This window comes from Salvelinus sp. IW2-2015, linkage group LG13 (genome assembly GCF_002910315.2).
Source record: "Salvelinus sp. IW2-2015 linkage group LG13, ASM291031v2, whole genome shotgun sequence".
NCBI classification, from domain to species: domain Eukaryota; kingdom Metazoa; phylum Chordata; class Actinopteri; order Salmoniformes; family Salmonidae; genus Salvelinus; species Salvelinus sp. IW2-2015.
In genome coordinates, this window is record NC_036853.1 from 4,636,613 (window position 1) to 4,658,596 (window position 21,984).

At 42.2% G+C, this 21,984-nt stretch overlaps 2 protein-coding genes across 4 annotated transcripts in view; one reads left to right on the forward strand and one right to left on the reverse strand.

Annotated features, from left to right (window-relative positions):
- LOC111972002 (non-muscle caldesmon) overlaps positions 1-19,585 on the forward strand; it is a 43,663-nt gene extending 24,078 nt beyond the window's left edge. Inside the window, exons 3-13 of one of the 2 annotated variants that reach the window (XM_023998824.3) lie at positions 2,623-3,055; positions 3,213-3,358; positions 3,601-3,853; positions 5,025-5,162; positions 7,333-7,376; positions 8,847-8,928; positions 10,475-10,612; positions 11,975-12,076; positions 12,766-12,855; positions 13,010-13,124; positions 18,183-19,585. In XM_023998824.3, coding sequence (XP_023854592.1) covers positions 2,623-3,055; positions 3,213-3,358; positions 3,601-3,853; positions 5,025-5,162; positions 7,333-7,376; positions 8,847-8,928; positions 10,475-10,612; positions 11,975-12,076; positions 12,766-12,855; positions 13,010-13,124; positions 18,183-18,205 — 1,564 coding nt within the window. In that variant the 3' untranslated portion in view covers positions 18,206-19,585. The remainder of the gene's footprint in view (positions 1-2,622; positions 3,056-3,212; positions 3,359-3,600; positions 3,854-5,024; positions 5,163-7,332; positions 7,377-8,846; positions 8,929-10,474; positions 10,613-11,974; positions 12,077-12,765; positions 12,856-13,009; positions 13,125-18,182) is intronic. The other variant, XM_023998825.3, reaches the window with a different exon arrangement.
- On the reverse strand, positions 14,417-21,512 carry prr33 (proline rich 33). 2 transcript variants are annotated; one of them, XM_070446073.1, is made up of 3 exons: positions 21,270-21,512; positions 20,728-20,778; positions 14,417-17,940 (listed from the first exon to the last, which is right to left on the reverse strand). In XM_070446073.1, exon 3 carries the CDS (start codon positions 17,924-17,926, stop codon positions 14,798-14,800), a length of 3,129 nt encoding a protein of 1,042 aa, XP_070302174.1. In that variant the 5' UTR covers positions 17,927-17,940; positions 20,728-20,778; positions 21,270-21,512; the 3' UTR covers positions 14,417-14,797. The 2 variants fall into 2 exon arrangements, with proteins under 2 accessions (XP_070302174.1, XP_023854591.1); XM_023998823.2 differs by lacking the exon at positions 20,728-20,778.
- Positions 21,513-21,984: the final 472 nt, after the last annotated feature.

Sequence of the window (21,984 nt, forward strand, 5' to 3'; positions counted from 1 at the left end):
GTATTTGGTGGTGAGCTACATAAATATATGTGGTGTTTTCGCTGTAAAACATTTTTATCGGACCATGTGGATGGATTCACAAATGTTATCTTTCATTTGCTGTATTGGACTTTTAATGTGTGAAAGTTAATATTTTCAAAAATATTTTTTGAATTTCCGCCTGCCTTTTCAAGAATGTGAGGTTCCGCTAGCGGAACGGCTGGGGCTAGACAGGTTAAGAGCGGTGACTTACTGCAGGGAAGGAGGTGGAGCTAATGTGGGGACCATGGTAGACAGTATTGTGAGGACATGGTAACAGTAATGTCGGGGACCATGGTAGACAGTAATCTGGGACCATGGTAGCAGTAATGTGGGGACCATGGTAGAAAGTAATCTGTGGACCATGCTTAGGCATAATGTGGGGGACCATGGTAGACAGTAATTGGGGACCATGGTAGACAGTAATCTGGGACCATGCTAGGCAGTAATGTGGGGACCATGGTAGACTAGTAACGTGTGGACCAGGTAGAAAGTAATCTGTGACTGCTAGCAGTAAATCTGGGACCATGGTAGACAGTAATATGTGGGACCATGCTAGGCAGTAATGTGGGGACCATAGTAGACAGTAATGTGGGGACCATTGTAGACAGTTAATGTGGGGACATGGTAGACAGTAATGTGGGACCATGGGGGTGTAGACAGTAATGTGGGACATGGTACAGTAATGTGACCCATTGGTGACAGTTAGTATTTGCAAACAAAGGTTTCTGTACCAAAAATTAAGTTCTGCTTTTCTGATGTATCAAATACTTATGTCATGCAATAAAATGCAAATTATTTACTTAAAAATCATACAATGTGATTTTCTGGATTTTTGTTTTAGATTCCGTYTCTCAMAGTTGAARTGTACCTATGATAAAAATTACAGACCTCTACATGCTTTGTAGGTAGGAAAACCTGCAAAATCGGCAGTGTATCAAATACTTGTTCTCCCCACTGTATATTACTGGTCGAATAAACGTGTCAAACTAAGTATAGAATCAATCTTTAGGATGTTGTTATCATAAATATTCAATAACGTTCTAACCGGAGAATTCTTTTGTGTCTATAGAAGTAATGGAACGCAAGTCGATATCATGTGGAATGCGCATGACCAGGACCTGGCACTCTGCCAGACCACTGACTCAAACAGCTCCCATCCGGCTCAACATTACAGTAGAAGCTTCATTCAACGTTCTACAGACTGTTGACATCTAGTGGAAGGCGTAGGAAGTGCAAACAGATCCATATCCCACTGGGATTTCAATAGGCGATGAGTTGAAAATCGACCAGCCTCAGAATTCTTACTTCCTGTTTGGATTTTTTCTCAGGTTTTTGCCTGCCATATGAGTTCTGTTATACTCACAGACATCATTCAAACAGTTTTAGAAACGTCAGAGTGTTTTATATCCTATAGTAATAATAATATGCATATATTAGCATCTGGGACAGAGTAGGAGGGCGCATGACCAGGACCTGGCACTCTGCCAGACCACTGACTCAAACAGCTCCCATCCGGCTCAACATCACAGTAGAAGCTTCATTCAATGTTCTACAGACTGTTGACATCTAGTGGAAGGCGTAGGAAGTGCAAACAGATCCATATCCCACTGGGATTGTAATAGGCGATGAGTTGAAAATCAACCAGCCTCAGAATTCTCACTTCCTGTTTGGATTTTTTCTCAGGTTTTGCCTGCCATATGAGTTCTGTTATACTCACAGACATCATTCAAACAGTTTTTGAAACTTCAGAGTGTTTTATATCCAATAGTAATAATAATATGCATATATTAGCATCTGGGACAGAGTAGGAGGCAGTTCACTTTGGGCACACTATTCATCCAAAGTGAAAATGCTGCCCCCTATCCCTAAAAAGTTTAATGGATTTGGCTAAGGTGTATGTAAACTTTTGACTTCAACTGTACCTTAGAGAGCTATTTATAACTTGTCAGAATTGTCCAGATCTACTAGTCTATGTCAGCTCATGTTTTTTTATTAAGGTTTTTAGCCCATATTGTTGTAATTGTTTTGTCACTCAAATATCACATGAATACACATTAGACATGGCAAAATGTATAGAATTGCAAGAAAATTTGCTTAAAATGGCAAAATGTTCTTTGGACCCCATGACAAAATGTGTAGAATTGCAGGAAATAAACTTTAAACCTGCAACATATTCTCTCCACCAACAAGCGGGGTGTGAACAGTTTGTGTCATGAACAGTGCCTGTGCCCATAGAAATAGACGTGGTGCGTGCGCACGCGCAGAGTGGTGGCGCGGGATGTTTCCCAATGCTGGAAGGGGGTCCCCGAGTGAAAAAAGTTTGGGAACCCCTTGGTTAAGCAATCCTTGCATTCACATACCCCTATAGTTCTTTCATGTTATAAACTGAAGCTAACAAAGTCTACTTCCCTCTCAGACTAGCGGTGAGTTTCCAAAACATTGGTAGTACTAAGATCCCATTTCGTCCATTGCCTAACAATGGACTTAAGACGATCTTAGTGCTACAAAGGTTTTGGAAACTCAACCAAGATTAGCTCATGATGCTCATCTGAATGGTGACCTAACCTGTTCTATCTCTCCATGCTCCTCTTTGTGTCCCAGGTATGAGAGGGATCTGAAGCCCAGCAGCAGCTCTCCCTCTATGGAGGAGGACGAGGGCTTCAGTGACTGGACCCAGCGGCTGGAGAGACGCAGGCAGCAGGCCCAGCGCATGGAGGAGCTCAGTCAGGCCACAGTGGAGCAGGACCAGAGGCCCCTGAACGGTGCCGCAAAGCCCCCCACACCACATACCCTCTCTGGCTCAGCCACCCCCACCACATCCACCTCTCGCCAGCAGAGACACAAGGCAGAAGTGGAGGATGAAGAGGAGAAGAAGTGGGGAAGAAAGGAAAGTGAGAGGAAAGGGAGGGAGCGAGAGGAGAAGGTGGTTAGAGAAGAGAGGGAAAGAGAAGAGGAGGCAGAGAAACAGAGGCAGGAGCAGATAAGAGTGCTGAAGAAGAGAGAGGAGAACCAAAGACCTGATGCTGGGGAGAAGGTACTCTTTAACATTACTGATTCAAAAAAAAAATATATATATTATAGGCAAATATGTGAATAATTAAGAAAATGTAAATTCTGAATATGATTATTCAAAAATGTATGTCGTTGAAGTAGTCAACTTTGGAGAGGTTAAATGTTTTTTGCAACACCAGGTGAAAGAGAAGAGCAAAGAGGTGAAGGTCTCGTACACATCCAAAGTCGTCCTGCATACAGAGGCAAAGCATGGCAACGTCAACGGAGACACAGCTGGGGAGAAAGTGACATCATACATGGTCAAAACCAAATTAAGTGCTCCCAGGTAAATAATAGCGTATTATGGTATATGGATATGTCTCACCAGACCTGCTTCCAAATTCAGTTACATGGCAAGCAAATCACATCGCAATTCACATTGTAACTCCGAAATGTTTCATATTCTAAACCATCAGGATGGTGAAAACTATTAGGAGACGGAGACATCTCTTCAAATCCTCCTCCTTTATATATCCACCTTTGTTCCTCCATGCAGTCATCCTCCATCTCTCCCTCCATCTCTCCCAGGGCTGTGGTACAAATGGCAGCGGCAGAGGCTGAGGAGGAGGCCATCTTGGAAACAGAGGCCAAGCTGGAGAAGATCCGACGGAGCCATGCGGAGAAGGAAAACCAGGAGCTTGAGCAGCTCAAACACAAGCAGGTTGAGGCCGAGCAGGAGCTAGAGGAGCTGAAGAGGAGGAGGGAGGAGAGACGCCAGGTCAGGAAGGAGGAGGAGCGCAGGAGCAGAGAGGAGGAGCAACAGCGTCTAGCCAAGGAGGAGGTGATGGTCAAGTACTTTGTAGACATATTATGAAGATTAAGATACACACACAGAAATAGATTACATGGTGATGGGCATTCCGAGTCTTTTCATTGAGCCCTTCATTTAGCTCCCAAATGGCTCTTTGTTCAGTAGTGCTTAAAAATGTACTTAGAAGCATGAAAAAGTAGGAAATTGTGAATGTAAACCGTGATATCTGCCTACCATTATGTCCGATCGTGAAATGTGAGTTCAAATTAATTTTTACCTGACCAAATTATTAGATCGCCTGCCAATAAAATTACAATCATTTTTTAAAGCACTGCAAAAATGTGCATGGACCTGAATGAGGTGCTCTCCCACTATCTATTGTTCCTGTAGTGAGAATGTCCTTCAGGGAATATTTTTTACAAGTTATCTGCAGATAATCGTTGTCTGGCTCTTTCACCGATTTTAATCTCTGACGTCCACCAAAAAGATCTGTTTAAAAAGAGTTGTTCATTCACAAATGACCCATCACTATGTTAAACACATACATCACACATGCAAAATGAGCTTTAAATCAGCTAAGCAGCTATTATTATTATATGTGTTATTTTTTATTGAACCTTTATTTAACTATAGGCAAGTCAGTTAAGAACAAATTCTTATTTACAATGGCCTACCAAAAGGCAAAAGGCCTCCTGCGGGGATGGGGGCTGGGATTAAAAATAAATTATAAAAATAAATTGTAAAGCCTACGGTCATAAGATATGCAGCTGCTGAATGTAGCACTCACTAAATGAGCCACCCCTTTGCCTTATAAGCTTTCCAACAGGAGTCTATTATACATTATAATGTAGCTATTATCACATGTAGTACACTCTTAGAAAAAAAGGTGCTATCTAGAACCTAAAAGGGTTTTCAGGCTGTCCCCGTAGGATAACCTTTTGAATAACCCTGATTGGTTCCTTGTAGAACCCTTTTAGTTCCAGGTAAAACCCTTTCAGGTTCTATTGGGAAACCTTTCCACAGAAGGTTCTACACTGAACACAAAAGGGGTACCTGAAACCATAAAGGGTTCTACCTGGAACCAAACAATTTTCTCCTATGTGGACAGCCCGAAGAAACCCTTTTGGAACCCTTTTAACTAAGTGTAGACAATTGTCTTCTCTTCTTGGGCAATACTGAACCATTGTGTCTTCATGTACAGGAGGAGAAGAGGAGGATGAAGGAGGACATAGAGAGGAGGAGGATGGAGGCAGCAGAGCGGATGAAGAGCCTCAGTACCTCCAGCGTGGACGGAGATGAGATGTTTAGCCCGCTCAGTCCCAAAGGCTCCATCTACAAGGTAGCTAACTTGTCTGTTTCCTCTGTCTATGTAGCCACGGTTTGTCGTCATTGCCCATGGTCATATATGACAAGTACTGTTCTTATGATATGATAATGAAACCTTTGTTTTCAGTATTTTTCCCCCAAAATAAATTGTTCAAAAAGACTAAAATGTGACTTTATACCATCTTTACAGCCGTTGTGTTCAGTTTTAAGCCTGTAAGTTGCATGTGTGTGTTTTAAATGTCAGAATTTGCCACAGTCTCCACCACAATGCTTGTAGTGTGATCAGGTCACACACATTTACATATGGGTTTGCGTTCTGTGTGTGCGTTTGTGTGTGTGTGTGTGTGAGACATGTGCAGCTTTGAAGTCGATCAGTATTCACTGTTTTGTGTCAATACCACCAGGTCTCTGTCTGTGTGATGTTAATTTGCTCTGACAGCATGTCTCTACGTACCTTCATTCCAGTGAATGAAAAAGGCAGAGACCATACTATGTCACAGTTTTTCAGCCCAAGGCCAAACGGTCGCTGTGACAGCCTGTGTTTACACTGTTCTGTGTTACTGTCCTTAACTCCTTCCACCTTGCTCTGTAAAAATTAGGGTAGTAAGTCATTCACTTAGTTTATATACAGATATTCTGTATACAGATACAGATATACTGGAGGCAGGTAGCCTAGGGGTTAGATTGAATCCCCGAGCTGACAAGGTAAAAATCTGTCGTTCTGCCCCTGAACAAGCCAGTTAACTCACTGTTCCCCGGTAGGCTGTCATTGTAAATAAGAATTTGTTCTTAACTGACTTGCCTAGTTAAATAAAGGATAAATTATTATTTTTTAAATAATAGTTTCCATGGGTTCATTTGTTTGGATTTTAGCATTTACACTGCATGGCATGTTGTGAAGTGTTGAGTATTGTACTGTACTCCTGCTTCTTGTATCATTTCATTAGACTTGTTGCCTGTCAGATACATTCCACAGGATTTATAATCCACTCAGATCTCATTAGGATATGTAGCCTAATCACATTTACTGGCTTTGTGTTCTGCCAGGAGATTCCAGTAAGGACCCTAGATAACCTTTTAGAGCTGGATGTCATTTCTAACACCCCAACCCTATGAGCTTGCTTTATGAGCCTGGCTCAACTCTGACTTTAATATATCAGTCAGATCATTGAGATAGCTAATTACATTTTTACAACCAGATGCATATATCATGTATCTCTCATCTGTCATAAATGCACTCGCTGCATGTAGCATTCAGTCGCCTTATTGTCTCCTTGACAGGCAACAAGTTCAGCTACTAATAATATTATGTTTCCATCCACTATCTCTTTAATATTATGTTTCCATCCACTATCTCTTTAATATTACTTTTCCATCCACTATCTCTTATTTTCACTTTCTAACCCGACTGTACAGGGCTATGTGGTGACGGGGTTGCTGTGGTGGTGTCCTTGGGCCTTGGTCCTTAGTGCTGTCATGAGATTCCCTCTGACCATGTGTGTAATTTTAGAGAGAGAATGAATAGAGTTTGACAGGTGAAAATACATGCTCTGTGAGTTGGGGTCGACATGCTGTGCTATTTGATTCAGGTTCAGGGCTGAACAGTGAACAGTAACATAAGGGATCCTTCTGTGTGGGAGGAACCAGAGCTTGGTGCTGGATCCTTTGAAGTATGACCTCTTTGGCAAGCAAGGGTAGAGGACAGGACATTATGACCCTGCCTCAAACTAGAACCCCTCTCATACAAATATTAGTGTTTTGATTAATGATTAACCTAAGACTTGTAATCCCAAACACATTTTCTTTACTATGATTCAGTCTGTAATGCAGTAAATACACAGATTCAAGGTAAGGAATGGGTTTTGGAAGCCTTCCCACACCCTGATTTCATTATAACTATGCCTGCAGTAAACCTTGGATTAAGGCAGAGTTAGCTTGAATCTCTCTCTGGTAATATAAATGGACAGATACAGGCAGATGGAGACGGTTGATAAAGACCAGTAGAACATTGCTCTGTTTGACTTGGAAGAGATCTCTACTGCGTCAGGCTAAATCCAGGGCTGGGATTAACATCACATTGATCATGAGAATCCCGTCTGACAATTCTAGAAGTCATGGAACACTTCACTGTTCTATTCTAATTCCAAAACAATCCCCTTCAACATCCTCTTCATATTTTTCAGATCACAGAGAGAACGGAATCCTTGAACCGATCCCTAAAGAAAAGGTGAGACATTTTCACAATGAATATCTCAAAGCAAACAAACAAATTCCACACCCTATGTTGTTTAAATTGTACTCTCACATAGTTTCTTTCTAAATCTTGGTTGCAACTAGAAGTTTACCAAAGTCCCACTGGGTCCCCCTGAGGAAGCCTGGATGGAGAGGTGCTATCTATGGCAGAACAGCAGTTATGCCGGCTAAATGGCTGGTGTGTAAAAGTAAACATAGAAAAAGAGGGCCAGTGGTGACCTCTAAACCTCTCTCAGTGCATCACCTTTGTCAACCTGTGTGATATATGGCTTGGTTAACTCTGACCAGATGTGGGGGCTGGAGCCTGGGCTGGCTGGGTTCTCTCTGATGGCTGGTGAGCTATAGCTCTGGATTGTGGGACTGCGATGCGGCTCCATGCAGTCTGACCACAGTAGTCAGTTATCAGTGGTAAAAAGCTCTGAGCAGTTGGAGTAGTAGAGGCCAGGTCCGGGTGAAATGAATATGGAGAGTGTGAATGAAAACAGGGCGTAATAACGACTTTATCATCCAGGTGCAGGTTTGAGATCTGAAGAATTGAGTGTGACATCATGTCTAGGACGGGGGGAGAGTTCAGTGACATCACTAGTGACAGTTCTTTGATGTGGGTGTTACGCACCCGTGTTGATGTGTGTAAAAACACTATTAGACCAAATCAAAGCATTCTGGAGAAGAAGTTATGGGTGACAGACAGACGGCTTCCTTCGCCCCTTTACTTATAACAGCCTTCTCTCATGCAGTTAGAAAGCATGACATCATTTAGCCAAGCCAATTTGAACGTCTTTGCAGAGCAAAAGACCCTCCAAATAAAGATTTGTGGGCCGTTTATCATGTTAAAACAATCCTGCCATGCCTCAAGAAGCTATTTAATTTTCAAACTAGCCAGCCCTATCAGGCTAATGGCTCATGCCTTTCGTGGGAGTTCTCTTACTAATATAAATAGCTTTGGGAGCCATTTTGAAATGCAGGGAATAAGCTCATCATTTTCAGATGGACCCACTTGGTTTGTTTTTGTTATTAGCGTATATGTCTGACTTTAGCTCTGTGTAGTGGGTTTTAGGCAGCTGGCTGGCTGGCTGGCTGGCTGGCTGGCTGGCTGGCTGGCTGGCTGGCTGTGTGTTGTGTGTGTGTGTGTGTGTGTGTGTGTGTGTGTGTGTGTGTTGTGTGTGTGTGTGTGTGTGTGTGTGTGTGTGTGTGTGTGTGTGTGTGTGTGGGGGGGGCGGGGGGGTCCTTCACACAGGGTCCCACTGAATAAGCCTCATATTGGGCCTGATAGACAGTGTTGACAGAAGTCCCTGCAAGAGGCAATGCAATCCCATCCCCTGTCTAATTGCAGTGCAGATTCAAATGAGATAGTAAAACGTTATTGTTTTTCTTCCCCCAACCATTTGTCCTCCTGTGTTGTATTTCACTCTCCTCTGACTGAGCGTCTTTATTTTGGATACAGCAACAGCTTCAAGAAGACACAGCCCCCTGTTCTCCTCGCCAAGATCGATGACAGGCTGGAGCAATACACCACCGCCATCGAGGTTAGCTCCCACCTTGTTTCTGCCCCTCACTCCGTCCCGACAGACAGAGGCCCCATTGGTAGGGGCTGTGATGAAGGCTTTCATCTGGTGACTATTCAGCCAGACTTCTCTTCCACCTTTTCTGCCTCTCTATAGGTGACACACTGTGTCAGTCTCACACATACATAATTATATTATACCTCAGCCTCAGACTCATATCAACCTTAGTAACCAGGTTTCCATCCAACCTTTTTATGCGAGTAAAGTACATGTCGGATAAAACATATCACGACAGACCTGACGGACACAGCAAATTTGTCTGCAAACTTTCCAAATGTTAACAAAACAAAATACGCTAGATAAGGTGGGATCTTTTTGTGTCTGTAAAATTAATTATGCGAGAAATGGCGGTGGAAATGCCTTTATGCGCAAATATTGATATAATAATCATATCGAAGTAAACTTGGAGTCACGCGATGATATGTTTTGTGGTCGTCCCACTCTGACTCGTTGGGAAAGCATGCAGTTTTTTGGGGCTACTGTAGAGTCAGATGAACTTCACAGTCATGAAAGTGCACAGTGATGAGCTTGATGCTCCTCTCCAATAAATATCAAGGGTCTTATTCTGGGGACATGATGATCAATGATTGACTGGAGGCTATACCTGCACTGTAGACCAGAGTGGGCACATTTGCTACATAATTCAATATTTTCTACCGACAAAACCATCAGTAGAGTTGAAAATGCGATGGAAACCCATTTGACTTGTATGTTTTATTCGGTACACGGGAATTAAACTGCAAAAAAATATTTGTATGTGCACTATGTCATCACGCACAGACTTTTATCTGCAACGTCAGTTTGATAGATACACCCCGCTGGTGGGATTTTAGAATATTTGTGTGAAAATCGGTCAACAATTGTATGGAAACCTGTCGGTATCAGTGTTCACATATCAAAGTCAGTGACGTGGCCTTAGTCAGGCCCAGTCCGTCAAACCACCTGTCTACTCTATAATTTGGGAGAGGATTGATGGGCATTTGAGGCTAGGCTGAGCTTGCTTTCTCATCTCCTGAGTGGTGCCTGAGTCATACTATAAGTACATGGGAGTAGTTGTGTGTGTGAGGCCCTCCTACTGCTCTCCCATGAAGTCCCTATTGCATCATCAGATCACTAGCATGCCATGTTTACTTTGTTTCTAGACTTTGTTACTCATTGTGTCTAACTGTGTTATGCTGTTCTTTATGCAATAGGGTGGGTCTAATCCTGAATACTGATTGGTTAAAACCGCGTTCCAGCCGGTGTCTATTCCACAAGTTACCACCGGCTAACTCCATGACGTTAAAATGCCTATTTACTCTGTTTCATCTGACTGTGCAATCCACTGTCTCATCAGCCCAGCCAAGCAATTTATAAACTTGATATCCGCTATAAAAAGCATCTAGACATTAACTTACATTTCTTTTAGACTTTTTAAGTGAACAAGCTTAATAAATATGCTTTTTGATCTGGAATTCTGATATATGCAAATGGTCAATAAAGTATATTGTATCGTTCTGTTGTGTAGTACTCCCAGGAGGTCAAGGCAACCAAACAGGGCCTAACGGACATCCCCATGTCGCCTGAGCCAGTGTCCTCCAAGAAGAACTTGTTTGAGGCTGGAGAGGCCTGGAACCAGAGCCTGGCCAAAGGCACACCACCCAAGGCAAGGAAACACCCCCATAACGTTACATACACATGAATGAATAAAGTCAAAGAAGTCTAAATCATTTCGCACCATCGCCAACGACTGAACATTATACACCCAACAACATAAATAGAACCTTACGGATACAAAATGTGAATGCTCTTTACATTCAGTAGCTGCCTGGAGTTGTACTGTAGACTAGAGACACAGAAATCTACCTCGCTCTTTCAAAAGACATTTACACATTGTGCAGATGTCTAATTATATCTGTCCCAATGCTACTCTCCATGCTATTGTATGGTTGTGATCTCACACCTTTGTCACAGCCCCCTCTCTCCCCGATGTTTTTAATTACTCTATCCCATTCATCGTGTGCAGGCCAGGGTTCTTTGAAATAACCAGAAAGGCATGGCAGCTTGACCCCGGGGCGAGAGGAATAACAAACAGCATGTGAGCCACGGCGGTATAGATCTGAGGCCCTTATGGCTGTTGTTTACTTTAACTCTACCACAAATGTGTGGTTTCCCCCCCATCCCGGGTATTCCATAGCATGTACAGATGTAGGATCCTAATTTGAGCCAGGTTGCTACAGCAGGAAAAAAAATTGCAGCAACAGGAAATGTGAGTTATTATGTCGATTAAAATTAATGGACATTATTGTAGGGGCTGATACATTTTTTCATAAGGGAAAATCAAGTCTGAAATGTCAAAGTAGAAATTACAAACTTCAGAAGCCTTTTTAAACCTCAAATATACTACACATTTTACATTTCCTGCATTGCTGGAACGTTATCCTGCAACAGGGCGATCAAATTAAGATCCTACATCTGTAGCAGTAGCTGCTAACCTGCTAACGGCTTTCACCGCAGGAGTATCCCTAAAGAAAACAAACCTAAAGGCTGATGGACCAGACAGGCTAGTTTGAAAGAAGTTGAGAGAGGACAATGGAGAGTAACTACAGATGTAGGATCTTAATTTGAGCCAGTTTGTTACAGCAGGAAAATAATCCTGCAGCAACAGGAAATGTGAATTATTATGTGGATTATAATTAATGGGCATTATTGTAGGGGCTGATACATTTTTCGAAATTACAAACTTCAAAAACCTTTTTAAACCTCAAATACACTGCAAGTTAAACATTTCCTGGAAAGTTCCCATGCAACAGGATGATCAAATTAAGATCCTACATCTGTAGCCTAATGGTGTATAACCTGGGAGTCACGCTTATGGATGAAAATAGAGCTGCCTAATCTCTGTACCCAAATCTTGTGTCTGTGCTGTTATCTGTAACAGTCTGTCACAAGAAAATAAGGAATGCCTAAGGAATGGAACTGTCTTGTTGAGCGCCTGAGTGGAAATATGTGTGCGTGTGTGTGCCAGCAGGATGCTGAGAGTCTGAAGGTGGGCGTGGCGGACATGATCACCCAGTGGGTGAAGGGGAACCCAGATGGCACCAACAGGAGCTCCCCCTCAAGACCAGCTGTAAGTCTCGCTCAGAACAGTCGTGTACAGTATATAGTGTATATGGGTATACATTTATTGTATGTGGCTCTGCATTTCACCAGTTTCATACATTACCGCCAACCTCTTCTCCGTCACTATTCTCTAGCACTGGCATCGCCTTCACAGAAGTGGCTTCTGGTTCAACAATGTAGTAAGAAGTCACACGGGGTGTCTCATCCCCTTTAGAGAGACTGAATCATCTTCATCAAAATATAGCATCTGTGTATCTACTTCCTTTACTTTCATTCCTCATTTGTGTTATTTCAACTGTCTTCACTTCCCTTTCCTCCCATTTTCCTTCTGAACTGTTCTACATGTAAGTGTTTGTAGTACAGCTGTGCACCAGGCATGCAGAGAATCAGTGATGTGTGCCTTATTCAAGGCTGCCATCTAGGGGGGCGTAGAGTTCTATTGTGGAGGTTCAGAACAGTGGGGGCTGCTGACGGCTCATAACAATGGCTCGAATGGAGTGGCAATTAACCATGTGTTTGACGTATGCTCCAGCCATTACCATGAGCCCGTTCTCCCCAATTAAGGTACCACCAACCTCCTGTGGTTCAGAACCAAAGCCACGAAGGTTGCTTATCTTGCATGGCTCCAAAAAACATTTGATATAAAACTCCAGAAAGCATTTGAAGAGTTGCTGTTTGGTGCTGTTTATTCCCCAGGATGTAAAAGCTGGTGACGTGATGCAGAAAAAGAACATGTGGGAGATCATTGGAGAAACATCCCCTGGGATTTCAGGAGCAGTGGCAAAGGTGAGCGTGCTCACACACACACGCTCACACACACACATGCATGCACACACACACATCAATACAAACGTACAGTATTTGAATATTCTGTTTCAAACTTAGTGTATAATATACTGTGGCAAATTCTCACTGTTCTAAATCAGTCTATGCTTTTCAGGGCAATGCATCTGGTAAAAAGTACAAATTTGTGATGACTGCTCATGGCAAATATGAGAAGATTCCTGTTGATGATGATTATGAAAATATGGATGAATACACCAATGGAAAAGCAGGTGAGATGACTGGGTTTAGACAACAATTATACATTTTAAAACATTAGTGTAAATACCATAATAGTCCAATAATAACTCGTATTCTCTTAGGCAAAAAAACACCTTTTTATTCTGCTGGTCCTGCGGATAAAAATAAAACATTTAAATCTACAAAATACCAGCTACAATTAAATAGCATGACTTCTATCAATAGCCCTTGATCTGCCCATTATCTTCACTACAGAATTAATTCTCTCTATTTAATTCTGTAGCTCAAGATGAACTTTCTATGTCAAACATTAACCAACATAAAAAATGTTATAATCAAACTTTTTTATTTTCTGTTTTATCAAAAATATATAGAAAATAACATTTACTGTAAACTTATGCAGCAAAATCTCAGATTCCAAAGCAGTTGAACATCACTCTGTCAATAACAGACAATGTTCTTAATCTTTTTAATATAGACATGCATGAAAGAAAAACGTAAAGCACCAACAACAAGCTGAGGAACCTACAGAAACTCAAGGTCAAATGTCACTCTCAGCTCTTGAACCTTCCGGGGCCCTCGTTTGAAAGCTGTGTATTTGAAAACTGTGTGTGTGAAACATGATATTTCAGTCTATTTTACTTTCACGTTAATCCTGCATTGATGTCGATGGGAGATTGGTGGATCTCCAGTTAGGATTCGGCCTTAGGGACTTCCTGTATACATTTGTCTTAGCGTCCGTCGTCACTGCCTTCCATATCCCACAAACCCTTCCCCTGACCTCTTATCCACCCACACCAACAGTCAAACACATCCTTCATAGAGCTGACTTGTCCCCCACAGGAGTTAGCAACCCTATTTCTCAAATAACACTCTCACTGACCTGTAGTCCAAAAAAGGGAAGGAGACTGGTATAAGCATCTGCAGGCTACTCAAACATTCTAAGAAAAAGTATCACCTGAATATCTAAAGTCTATTTGAAAGACTTATGTAAATAGCACCATTTTGGGAAATACACAGTCCTACGTCACTACTACTTTCATCCTCTCCTCTTCTTTTCATCCTTCTTTGGAAACATTTCTCTAAATGCCCCAGGGTCAAGTTTCTTCAGATACCCAAAACCTGCATCAATACAGTCTATAGGCTCTACACTCATCTGCGATTTCAAGACACATGTACTATAACTGAGAGTTTATCGTTTTTAGTAAGTGGTGTACCTAAGTAAGTACATTACACTACAGTCTCAGGACCCCTTCTGAAAAATAATCTCAGTGTCCTATCAGGTTTCAACAGTGGACAAAAAAATTAACTCAAGAGATTTACATAATCTTTGTACATTTTAATCTCACGAGATGTCTAAATTCTTTTAAAACAACAAAACATTTTCCCTTATCCTCTGATTGTCAAGGTAATATTTTCATATTATCAGAGAAAGAGACATTCACACAAATGCGAAACATAGTCAGACGACAAAACAATCAGTGCTCAAAATGCAACATGGTGCATTTATCAAGTATAAAGTTAAGACCACATTCTCTATGAGACTGTCTTAAATATTGTATCCTGTGTCAAGCCGAGAGACTATTACATGGGACCTGTACATTATGACTACCATTTCTACACCAGTGCACATAAAACATTTAACAATATAATTTTTCAAAATGTTCTTCTCAGTTTAATCTTTACCAGTCCAAAGAGACATGGTTTAAGGACAAGTGAACCCTCTAGCTGTTCTGTTAAAGTCTTTTGGTTCCTCGTCTTTATTTTTACGCCCTATGAGACCCATCTCAAACACTGTTGAAATTTTTGTTAGTGGCCTTGACGCAGCCTCTCTCAGCCTTTTGGCATCAAACTTTGGGCTGAAAAGGAGAACAGGCAGACGATGGGCGAAGGATGGGATTTCTTTCTCTGCATCCTTTGGCTGCTCTTTTCTCTCCTCCTCACTTTTGCTGGCTTCAATTACCTGCATAATCTTCTCTTTAGTGGAGAACATATCGAAGAGAAGAGAATCCCACTTCTTCGCTGCCTTGGGAGGATCGTCAGCCGTTACGGCTGCCACCATGTCTTTAAATGACACCGTTTCATCCTTTTTCGCTTCACCTCCTTCCTGCTCAGTCACCTTCGCTGTTTCTTTTTTAGGATCTGAGTCTGCGAACATAGGTGGTTCTTCTTCCACTACCATGTGCTTCTTGAGTCGTGACCAACCACTGAGTTTAGACTTTATCATGCCCTTTGGCTTTTGGATCACTTTAAGAAGAGGTTCAGCTGCTGGGAAAGAGTCTTTCCTCTCTTCCTTCTTCTCTGTCAATGGTGTGGTTGGAGCTGATACCACCGTTTCAGGTTTGGCTTCCTGGTTATTCTTTGGTTTAGCCGGCAACAAAAGCTTCTCAGGAGATGCATTCTTTGCAAGTGGAGAAGAATTGGTTGGCTTTGTCCCTACTGGTTTAGCCTCAGAGGTTGCTTTGGTTGGCATTTTAGGCTCTGTTGATTCCTTCAACTCTTTCTGTTGCACCACACTGGCTTTAGCCACAGGAGATTCTGTTTTTGAGAAAGGCGGTATTGTCTTGCGTTGGGTTTCTGGGGTGGGTGTCTTGGGTTTTGGGTAAACTCCATAAGTTAGTGTCTTCACTGGGGTTTTAACCTCTGGTGTTGGAGATTTAGCCCATGGTCTTGTATTTGCCACAGTTTTAACCTTTGGCATTTCAGCAACAGGAGTTGATATTTTGCTGGTCACAGCTGTGGATACTCTTGTTTCTGAGACCTCTTCAGCTTGTGTAACAACAATGGTTGGAAGCGGAAGCTTAACTACTGTCGTGGATACTATGGCCTCACTTGAAATAGTTTTTTCCAGTTCTTTGGAGGATACTTCCTGGTTTGACACCTCGGGCAAAGGATGTGATTTTACAGGTAACTCTTGGGTAGGTGTTTTAGATGCTTCTAGCTCTTGTGTTGGGGATTTAGATTCCTCTTGAGTCGGCGTCTTAGACCTGGATATTCCAAATAAAGGTGAAAAACTTTGGATTCCACCATGGGCAACATATGCAGCAGGAGTCAACCCATAATAGGTATGGGTTGGTTTAGGATCCACATATGTTGGTGTCTTGGGCCTTTGAAATCCTATAGATGATACCCCAGCTGTGGGAGTCTTTGGTCTTTTATACCCTGCTGGTGGTTGTGGTCTTTGATACTCAATTGTTGGAGTCATAGGTTTATGCCCTTCATTGGTGGGAGTCTTGGGCTTTGGATACCCATCTGAGGGTGCTGTAGGTTTTGATGTTTCTTTTGTTGGCGTCTTGGGTCTTTGGTACCCATCTGTGGGTGCTGTAGGCTTTAGTGTGACAATTGTTGGAGTCTTGGGTCTTTGGTACCCATATGAGGGTGCAGCAGATTTCGGTGTGACATCTGTTGGAGTCTTGGGCCTTTGGTACCCAAATGTGGGTGCAACACTTGTTGGAGTCTTGGGTCTTTGATAGCCTAATAGATCTGTAGGGGTCTTTGGTCTGGCAGACTCAACTACAGGATTTTCGTGTCGAGGAGCCTCTGGTTTTGAAGTGTTCTGAGGAGGTGATTTAGCTGTGGGAGTCTCTTTCGACGTCACTTCCCCATTCAGAGTTCTTTCACCTAGAATAGTTGAAGGTGATTTTGAAGGGTCAGACAAAGACTGACTGGCAGCATTAGTACCAGGTGTTGGTGTGTTAGATATCTGTGCCTCTGTAGTAATGGGTGATACAGCGAATAAAAGTGGGTTGGTTCTTGATATTTCAAAAACAGGTGTTTTGGCACGGGACACATGAAATGAGGGTGTCTTAGGGCGACCTAAAGGAGTTCTTGGTGTTAAAAAATCATGAGTTGGTGTTTTAGCTCTTTTCACTTCAGATGTAGGCGTTGCACTCCTTTGGAGTCCAGGTGTCGGTGTTAAACCTCTTTTTACCCCGGATGTAGGTGTTGCACTCCTTTTGATTTCAGCTGTTGGTGTTGTAGCTCTTGTGATTTCTGATGTGGGTGTTATACTCAGAGATAATGCGTCTGCAGTGGATGTCTTTGATCCAGTATAATCATGGAGGGGGGACATAGATGCAGTATAGACCCTAATTTGAGGGACATCAAACATCGGTTTGGGTGCTTTTAGTGTAGCTTCGGTAGCTTTAAAACGTGGACTTGGACTTTTGCGGTGTATTACTACTGGGGCTATTCGCAGAGTAGGTTGTGTGGCAACAGGAGTGACTGTGACAGGAGCAACTGGAGCACTGAGTGGATGAGGTACTGAAGCAGTGACTGGAGGAGCAATTTGAGCAGCAGCTGTCGTTGTCACGTCAGGCACAGAGGACATTTGCATAGGCGTCTTGGGTGCCAATTCATGCAAGGCTGGCCCTGGAACGGCTGACGGGTGTGTTGGAGTAAATGTGTAGAGTGGGGCCACATACTGGGGGAAGGTGGGGGCTGGAGCAGCATACAGCTGTGGGGCGAACCTTGCTGTTCCACCAAAGGTGGCTCCTCGTTGCTGCGGGTAAGGGGATGCCACATGCCGATAGATTGGCCTGACAGCAAATCTGGGGTGCTGTGTGTAGAAGGATGCCTCTGGAGTTTTGGGAGGGGTTGAGTGGTCACTGTGCTCCAAGTCAGGGCTTGCTTCATTCACAGGAGAGAGGCTTGAGCGGAAAGGGACAGGTGTCTTTGCGGTCTCAGGGGCGGCTTTTTTCTTGATTTTTTTCTCAGTTTTCTTGAGTAGTTTCTGGAGTCTAGCATTTTCCTTGCCAGGCTTGGGCAGTAGAGCTGGAGGGTACTGCTGGAAAAGCAGGCCTGGTTCATTGACATTGCTATAACTGGCAGCCATGAGCAGTTTAACCCCTGAAAAAAATACATGACAGTGTGAGGCATATTTATTTGGTTATCAATGATACAGTAGCCTATTGTTTTAAAGGAAGAGGGGCAGTGTTCAATCAATTCAACTTCTCCTTACAGCTGCTTTCCACCCCCACCTTGGCCCATGGTATAGATCAGTGGCTGAACTATTCAATGACCATCAAGAAAATCATCAACACATAATTGGTAAACAAACACATCTGACTACTTTTTTCTTTCTTTTTCAGACCTATACCATGGTGAATATTGAAATACAAATGTTGGTGGCAAAGACTTTCTATTCAAGATGGTATGGACTTCAACAACTTTGGCCACCTTGTCAGCAAACCCTGTGAGGATATCCTGCAGTAGCACCTGTTATGAAAACAATATAATTCAGTTTATACCTTTCCTACCGCATTCAGTAGGTGACTTTTGAGAACTTCTTCAATGGTTAGTTGTTGCTTTGTTTTGTTCTGTGTACTCACTTTGAGCTCCCCAGTTCAATTTAATCTTCAGACTTGTATTGGCTTACTTGTCAAAAGTGTCTTTCACATATGTGTATGTATATATGAATATGTTTTTTTACTTACTTTTACTTTTCCCCCCTTCATTTTATGCCATTGACAAACATTAGGTGAATGCATTTACATGTACCGCACATGTATGTTGGAAATTATGCAGAAAGTGACATAAAACCAAAACCTAAGCTTTGAATTTGAAATGGTAACTCATGTAAATTGTTCTGGTTTGGGAAGTTTGATCACTGAGCCTGTTAATTGTAATATCATGTTTATATTTTATTTTTCTTCTGGCTGTTGTTTGAGCCCCAAGATTATCCAAACATCTTCTGAATATAGTGTTAAAGGCACAATGCGGCCGTTTTTATATCAATATTAAATCATTTCTGGGTAACAATTAAGTACCTTACTGTGATTGTTGTCAATTAAAATGGTCAAAAATAAATAAATAGCTTCTTAGCAAAGAGCAATATCTCAAGCAGGAATTTAGCTAGGACTGTCTGGGAGGGGTCCGAGTGGGAGAGGAAAACTGAAAATGAGCTGTTAATGGCAGAGAGGTTTGGAACTCTTTCTTATTGGTATATTAACTCATTTACCACCTAGGCAGACCAAAACTCCATCCCACCAAAACAGGCTGAAATTTCAGACTGCCTTTTCAAACCGCTCTTACACTAAAAGGGCATTATCATAATTTTCACAGTATTACTCCAACCTCATAGTGTGGAAATATATACAGTATAAAACACAGGAAAATGTAAAATGTCTTTAAACGCTAGGCTACACTGGGTGAGGCATATTCTCTAAGCTTTTAAGCGAGTCATCTTTTTTTGTGCATTCATAAAATATTGCATTGAAATGCCAAATGATTTTGCGGTAACTGAATCACCTGGTTACAGAACATTGATTGTGTCTGTTGTATTAATAACTCTTTATCTCACACATAGTAACATTTTATCCTGCTATTTAACCATGATTCTGTTTTCAGTGCTGCACACTGGAGTTTTCCACCACCCTATTTATGTTACCAATGTAACATTTTAATCTTAAAAGACCCATCATTGTCATTTCTGCTTTTCTTGTTATTAAACCTTCATTTTTTTCTCTTACATGAAATAAAGTATTGTATACAATGACGTTTGTTTTTTATTAGCGCTTTTATCTGTCAATTTTAAGCAGCCCGACAAACGCTATCTGCAGTGGACAAAGGGAAAACTTGGAGACGAAGTGAAGTGGAAAGCGAAGGAGGGCAGTCAAATTTAACACTCCCTGCAATTAAGGCCTCACAGCTGATACTGGAAGGTTCCTTGTCCTAATTTTAGGCAGAGAGGAGGGCAGCCAATCACCTGCTCCCTTCTATAAGGCTTGGTTCTGTCCTGTACAGGCAGGGTGCATCACGGTGACAGTAAATCACTGATGAGAAGGTACCTAAGGTGCAGCTTATGCATATCATCTAGAACCTGAGAGCATATATGGGTCCAATCACTGTACTGCAATCTGACACTTGTGCCTGTGGGTATACTGAACATGAGCAGTAATTAAGTGACCTATGCAAATCCACCTTTTCAAACTTGTATAAACTACAGTGCAGTTAGATACTTTTGCTTTGACACTGTGAGGTCTGACTGGCAGACACACTTGGCCTGCAACCTACAGGTTCAAGAATTAACTAAGAGTGAAAGTGAACATTGAGCATTTGACCCCAGTGATGTCACTAGTGGTCATTGTGATGTGAGGTTTTTTTATGCACAGTAAACACATTCTATAATTGTAAGATTTTGACTCATATCTATTTAAACCTTGATGACTGTAAACCTTTAAAAGTTTAAACCTTGATAGTTGTATTTAGATTTTAAAGGAATGTGATAGGCCTACAAATCAGGATATTATAGTTCTCTCGCAGCATTCCGTCTTTCACTTAAATGGTTTTTCCATGTAGGTTTGTATGTTTTTGGCCTCTACTAGTCTAACTCAAATGCAGTCCACCACTGATCATGTTTTAAAGGGCCCACTCTGCAACAGTAAGACAGACTGGACCTGCAACATGAGAGGAGGTCATCCTTTTAAGGCTCTTGTAGGTTAGGCATTTGGAGCACCTCCAAGATGCAAGTTCAAAAGAGGAAAGGGTAATAATAGCCTAGCAATAAAACCATGCATCACAATGGCTTTTTGGTGTCCACCATCTCCCAACCCCTAAAAAACATGCACATGCAGTTAGTTTATGAGTTAATCACATAATCAGTAAAGATCTAAAAATATAACATAATTGAGCTTACCAGGTTATGCTTCTTACAGTTAACCAACACACTCCCGACAGGGGAGTCCCCTTACAATGAGAAAAACAAAAAAACATTCAACTTAAAACACTTAGTAAAAGCTTGTATTTCAACAGTTAACATGCTAACACCCTGTGTTTTCATAAGTTCATAGGTTAACATATACTTGCAGGAGTATCAGAACATAAACCATTATTGTTTTAAGCATTATGATATCTCGATCCAGTTTAGATACCTGGAACGCAACACACTAAATATATTAAAACACATGCAACAGTGTGCATGCCCGTCTCTAAGCCCCACTTCCCAATTTAATGACGCTTTGACATTACATTCAAAATCCCTATGGTCAGATAGCTTTAGCCACAATGGCTACAGTATAGAGTACAACCTTTTGGGGGCTGGCTGTAAAAGCTCTACCCCCCCCCCCCCCCCCTCCCCCCCCCCCCCCCCCCCCCCCTCCCCCCTCCTTGTCAATAGCATAAACACGTTACTACGAGCTGTCTCGACAAGTATAAAATCGTAATTGCAGTGTGTTTACCTGTGTGACTGCTACTTGGGGGTCGGCCGGCTGCTGCCTGCTTGTCCCGGCCCGGATTGTCAGAGCGGGAGGCTCATGTTGAGCACAACTATACACCCTTCCTACATATGGAAGGGCCAGTCTCCATGGCAGTCCAAAAATATAACCTGAGCCTTTTGCTCAGAATGTGCTCCGTCGTGACAGTGCGCTAGCTGCGACCGTCAGCCAGGCAGGGGGTGGCCACAGCACTTTAGATATCACCACCCCTCGCTACCGCGACCAGATGCTCCTCTGAAAAATAATATTTCAGAGTGGCGCCCCCTGCAGGAGAGCCTGAGCCATCTCAACCAGCACAGGAAGTTTAGCTCTACCAATTCTGATCAAATTGTTTGCCAATTAAAGCTGCTGGGTAGAGTAGAAAAATGGTCCACCTACTTTTTTATTTTATTTAACCTTTATTTAACTGGGCAAGTACTAAACCAGTCCAATCAAGCACCCATGACACAGGAGATGAGGAAAATTCTTATTTTTGCAATTCTGTAAGGTGCTGGTGAAGCTAGCAAATTGGAAACATTCTCAGCATGACAGGTAGTTCTTGCCCTGGTGTGAATCTAATTCACACTAATACAAGAAATGGACACCGACACATATCTTACCATCATAGCCTGTTTATGAAGTTGAATTAGACCAACAGGTCAGTCAAAAGACTATTTTAAAACTGCTGAAGACCTTGATA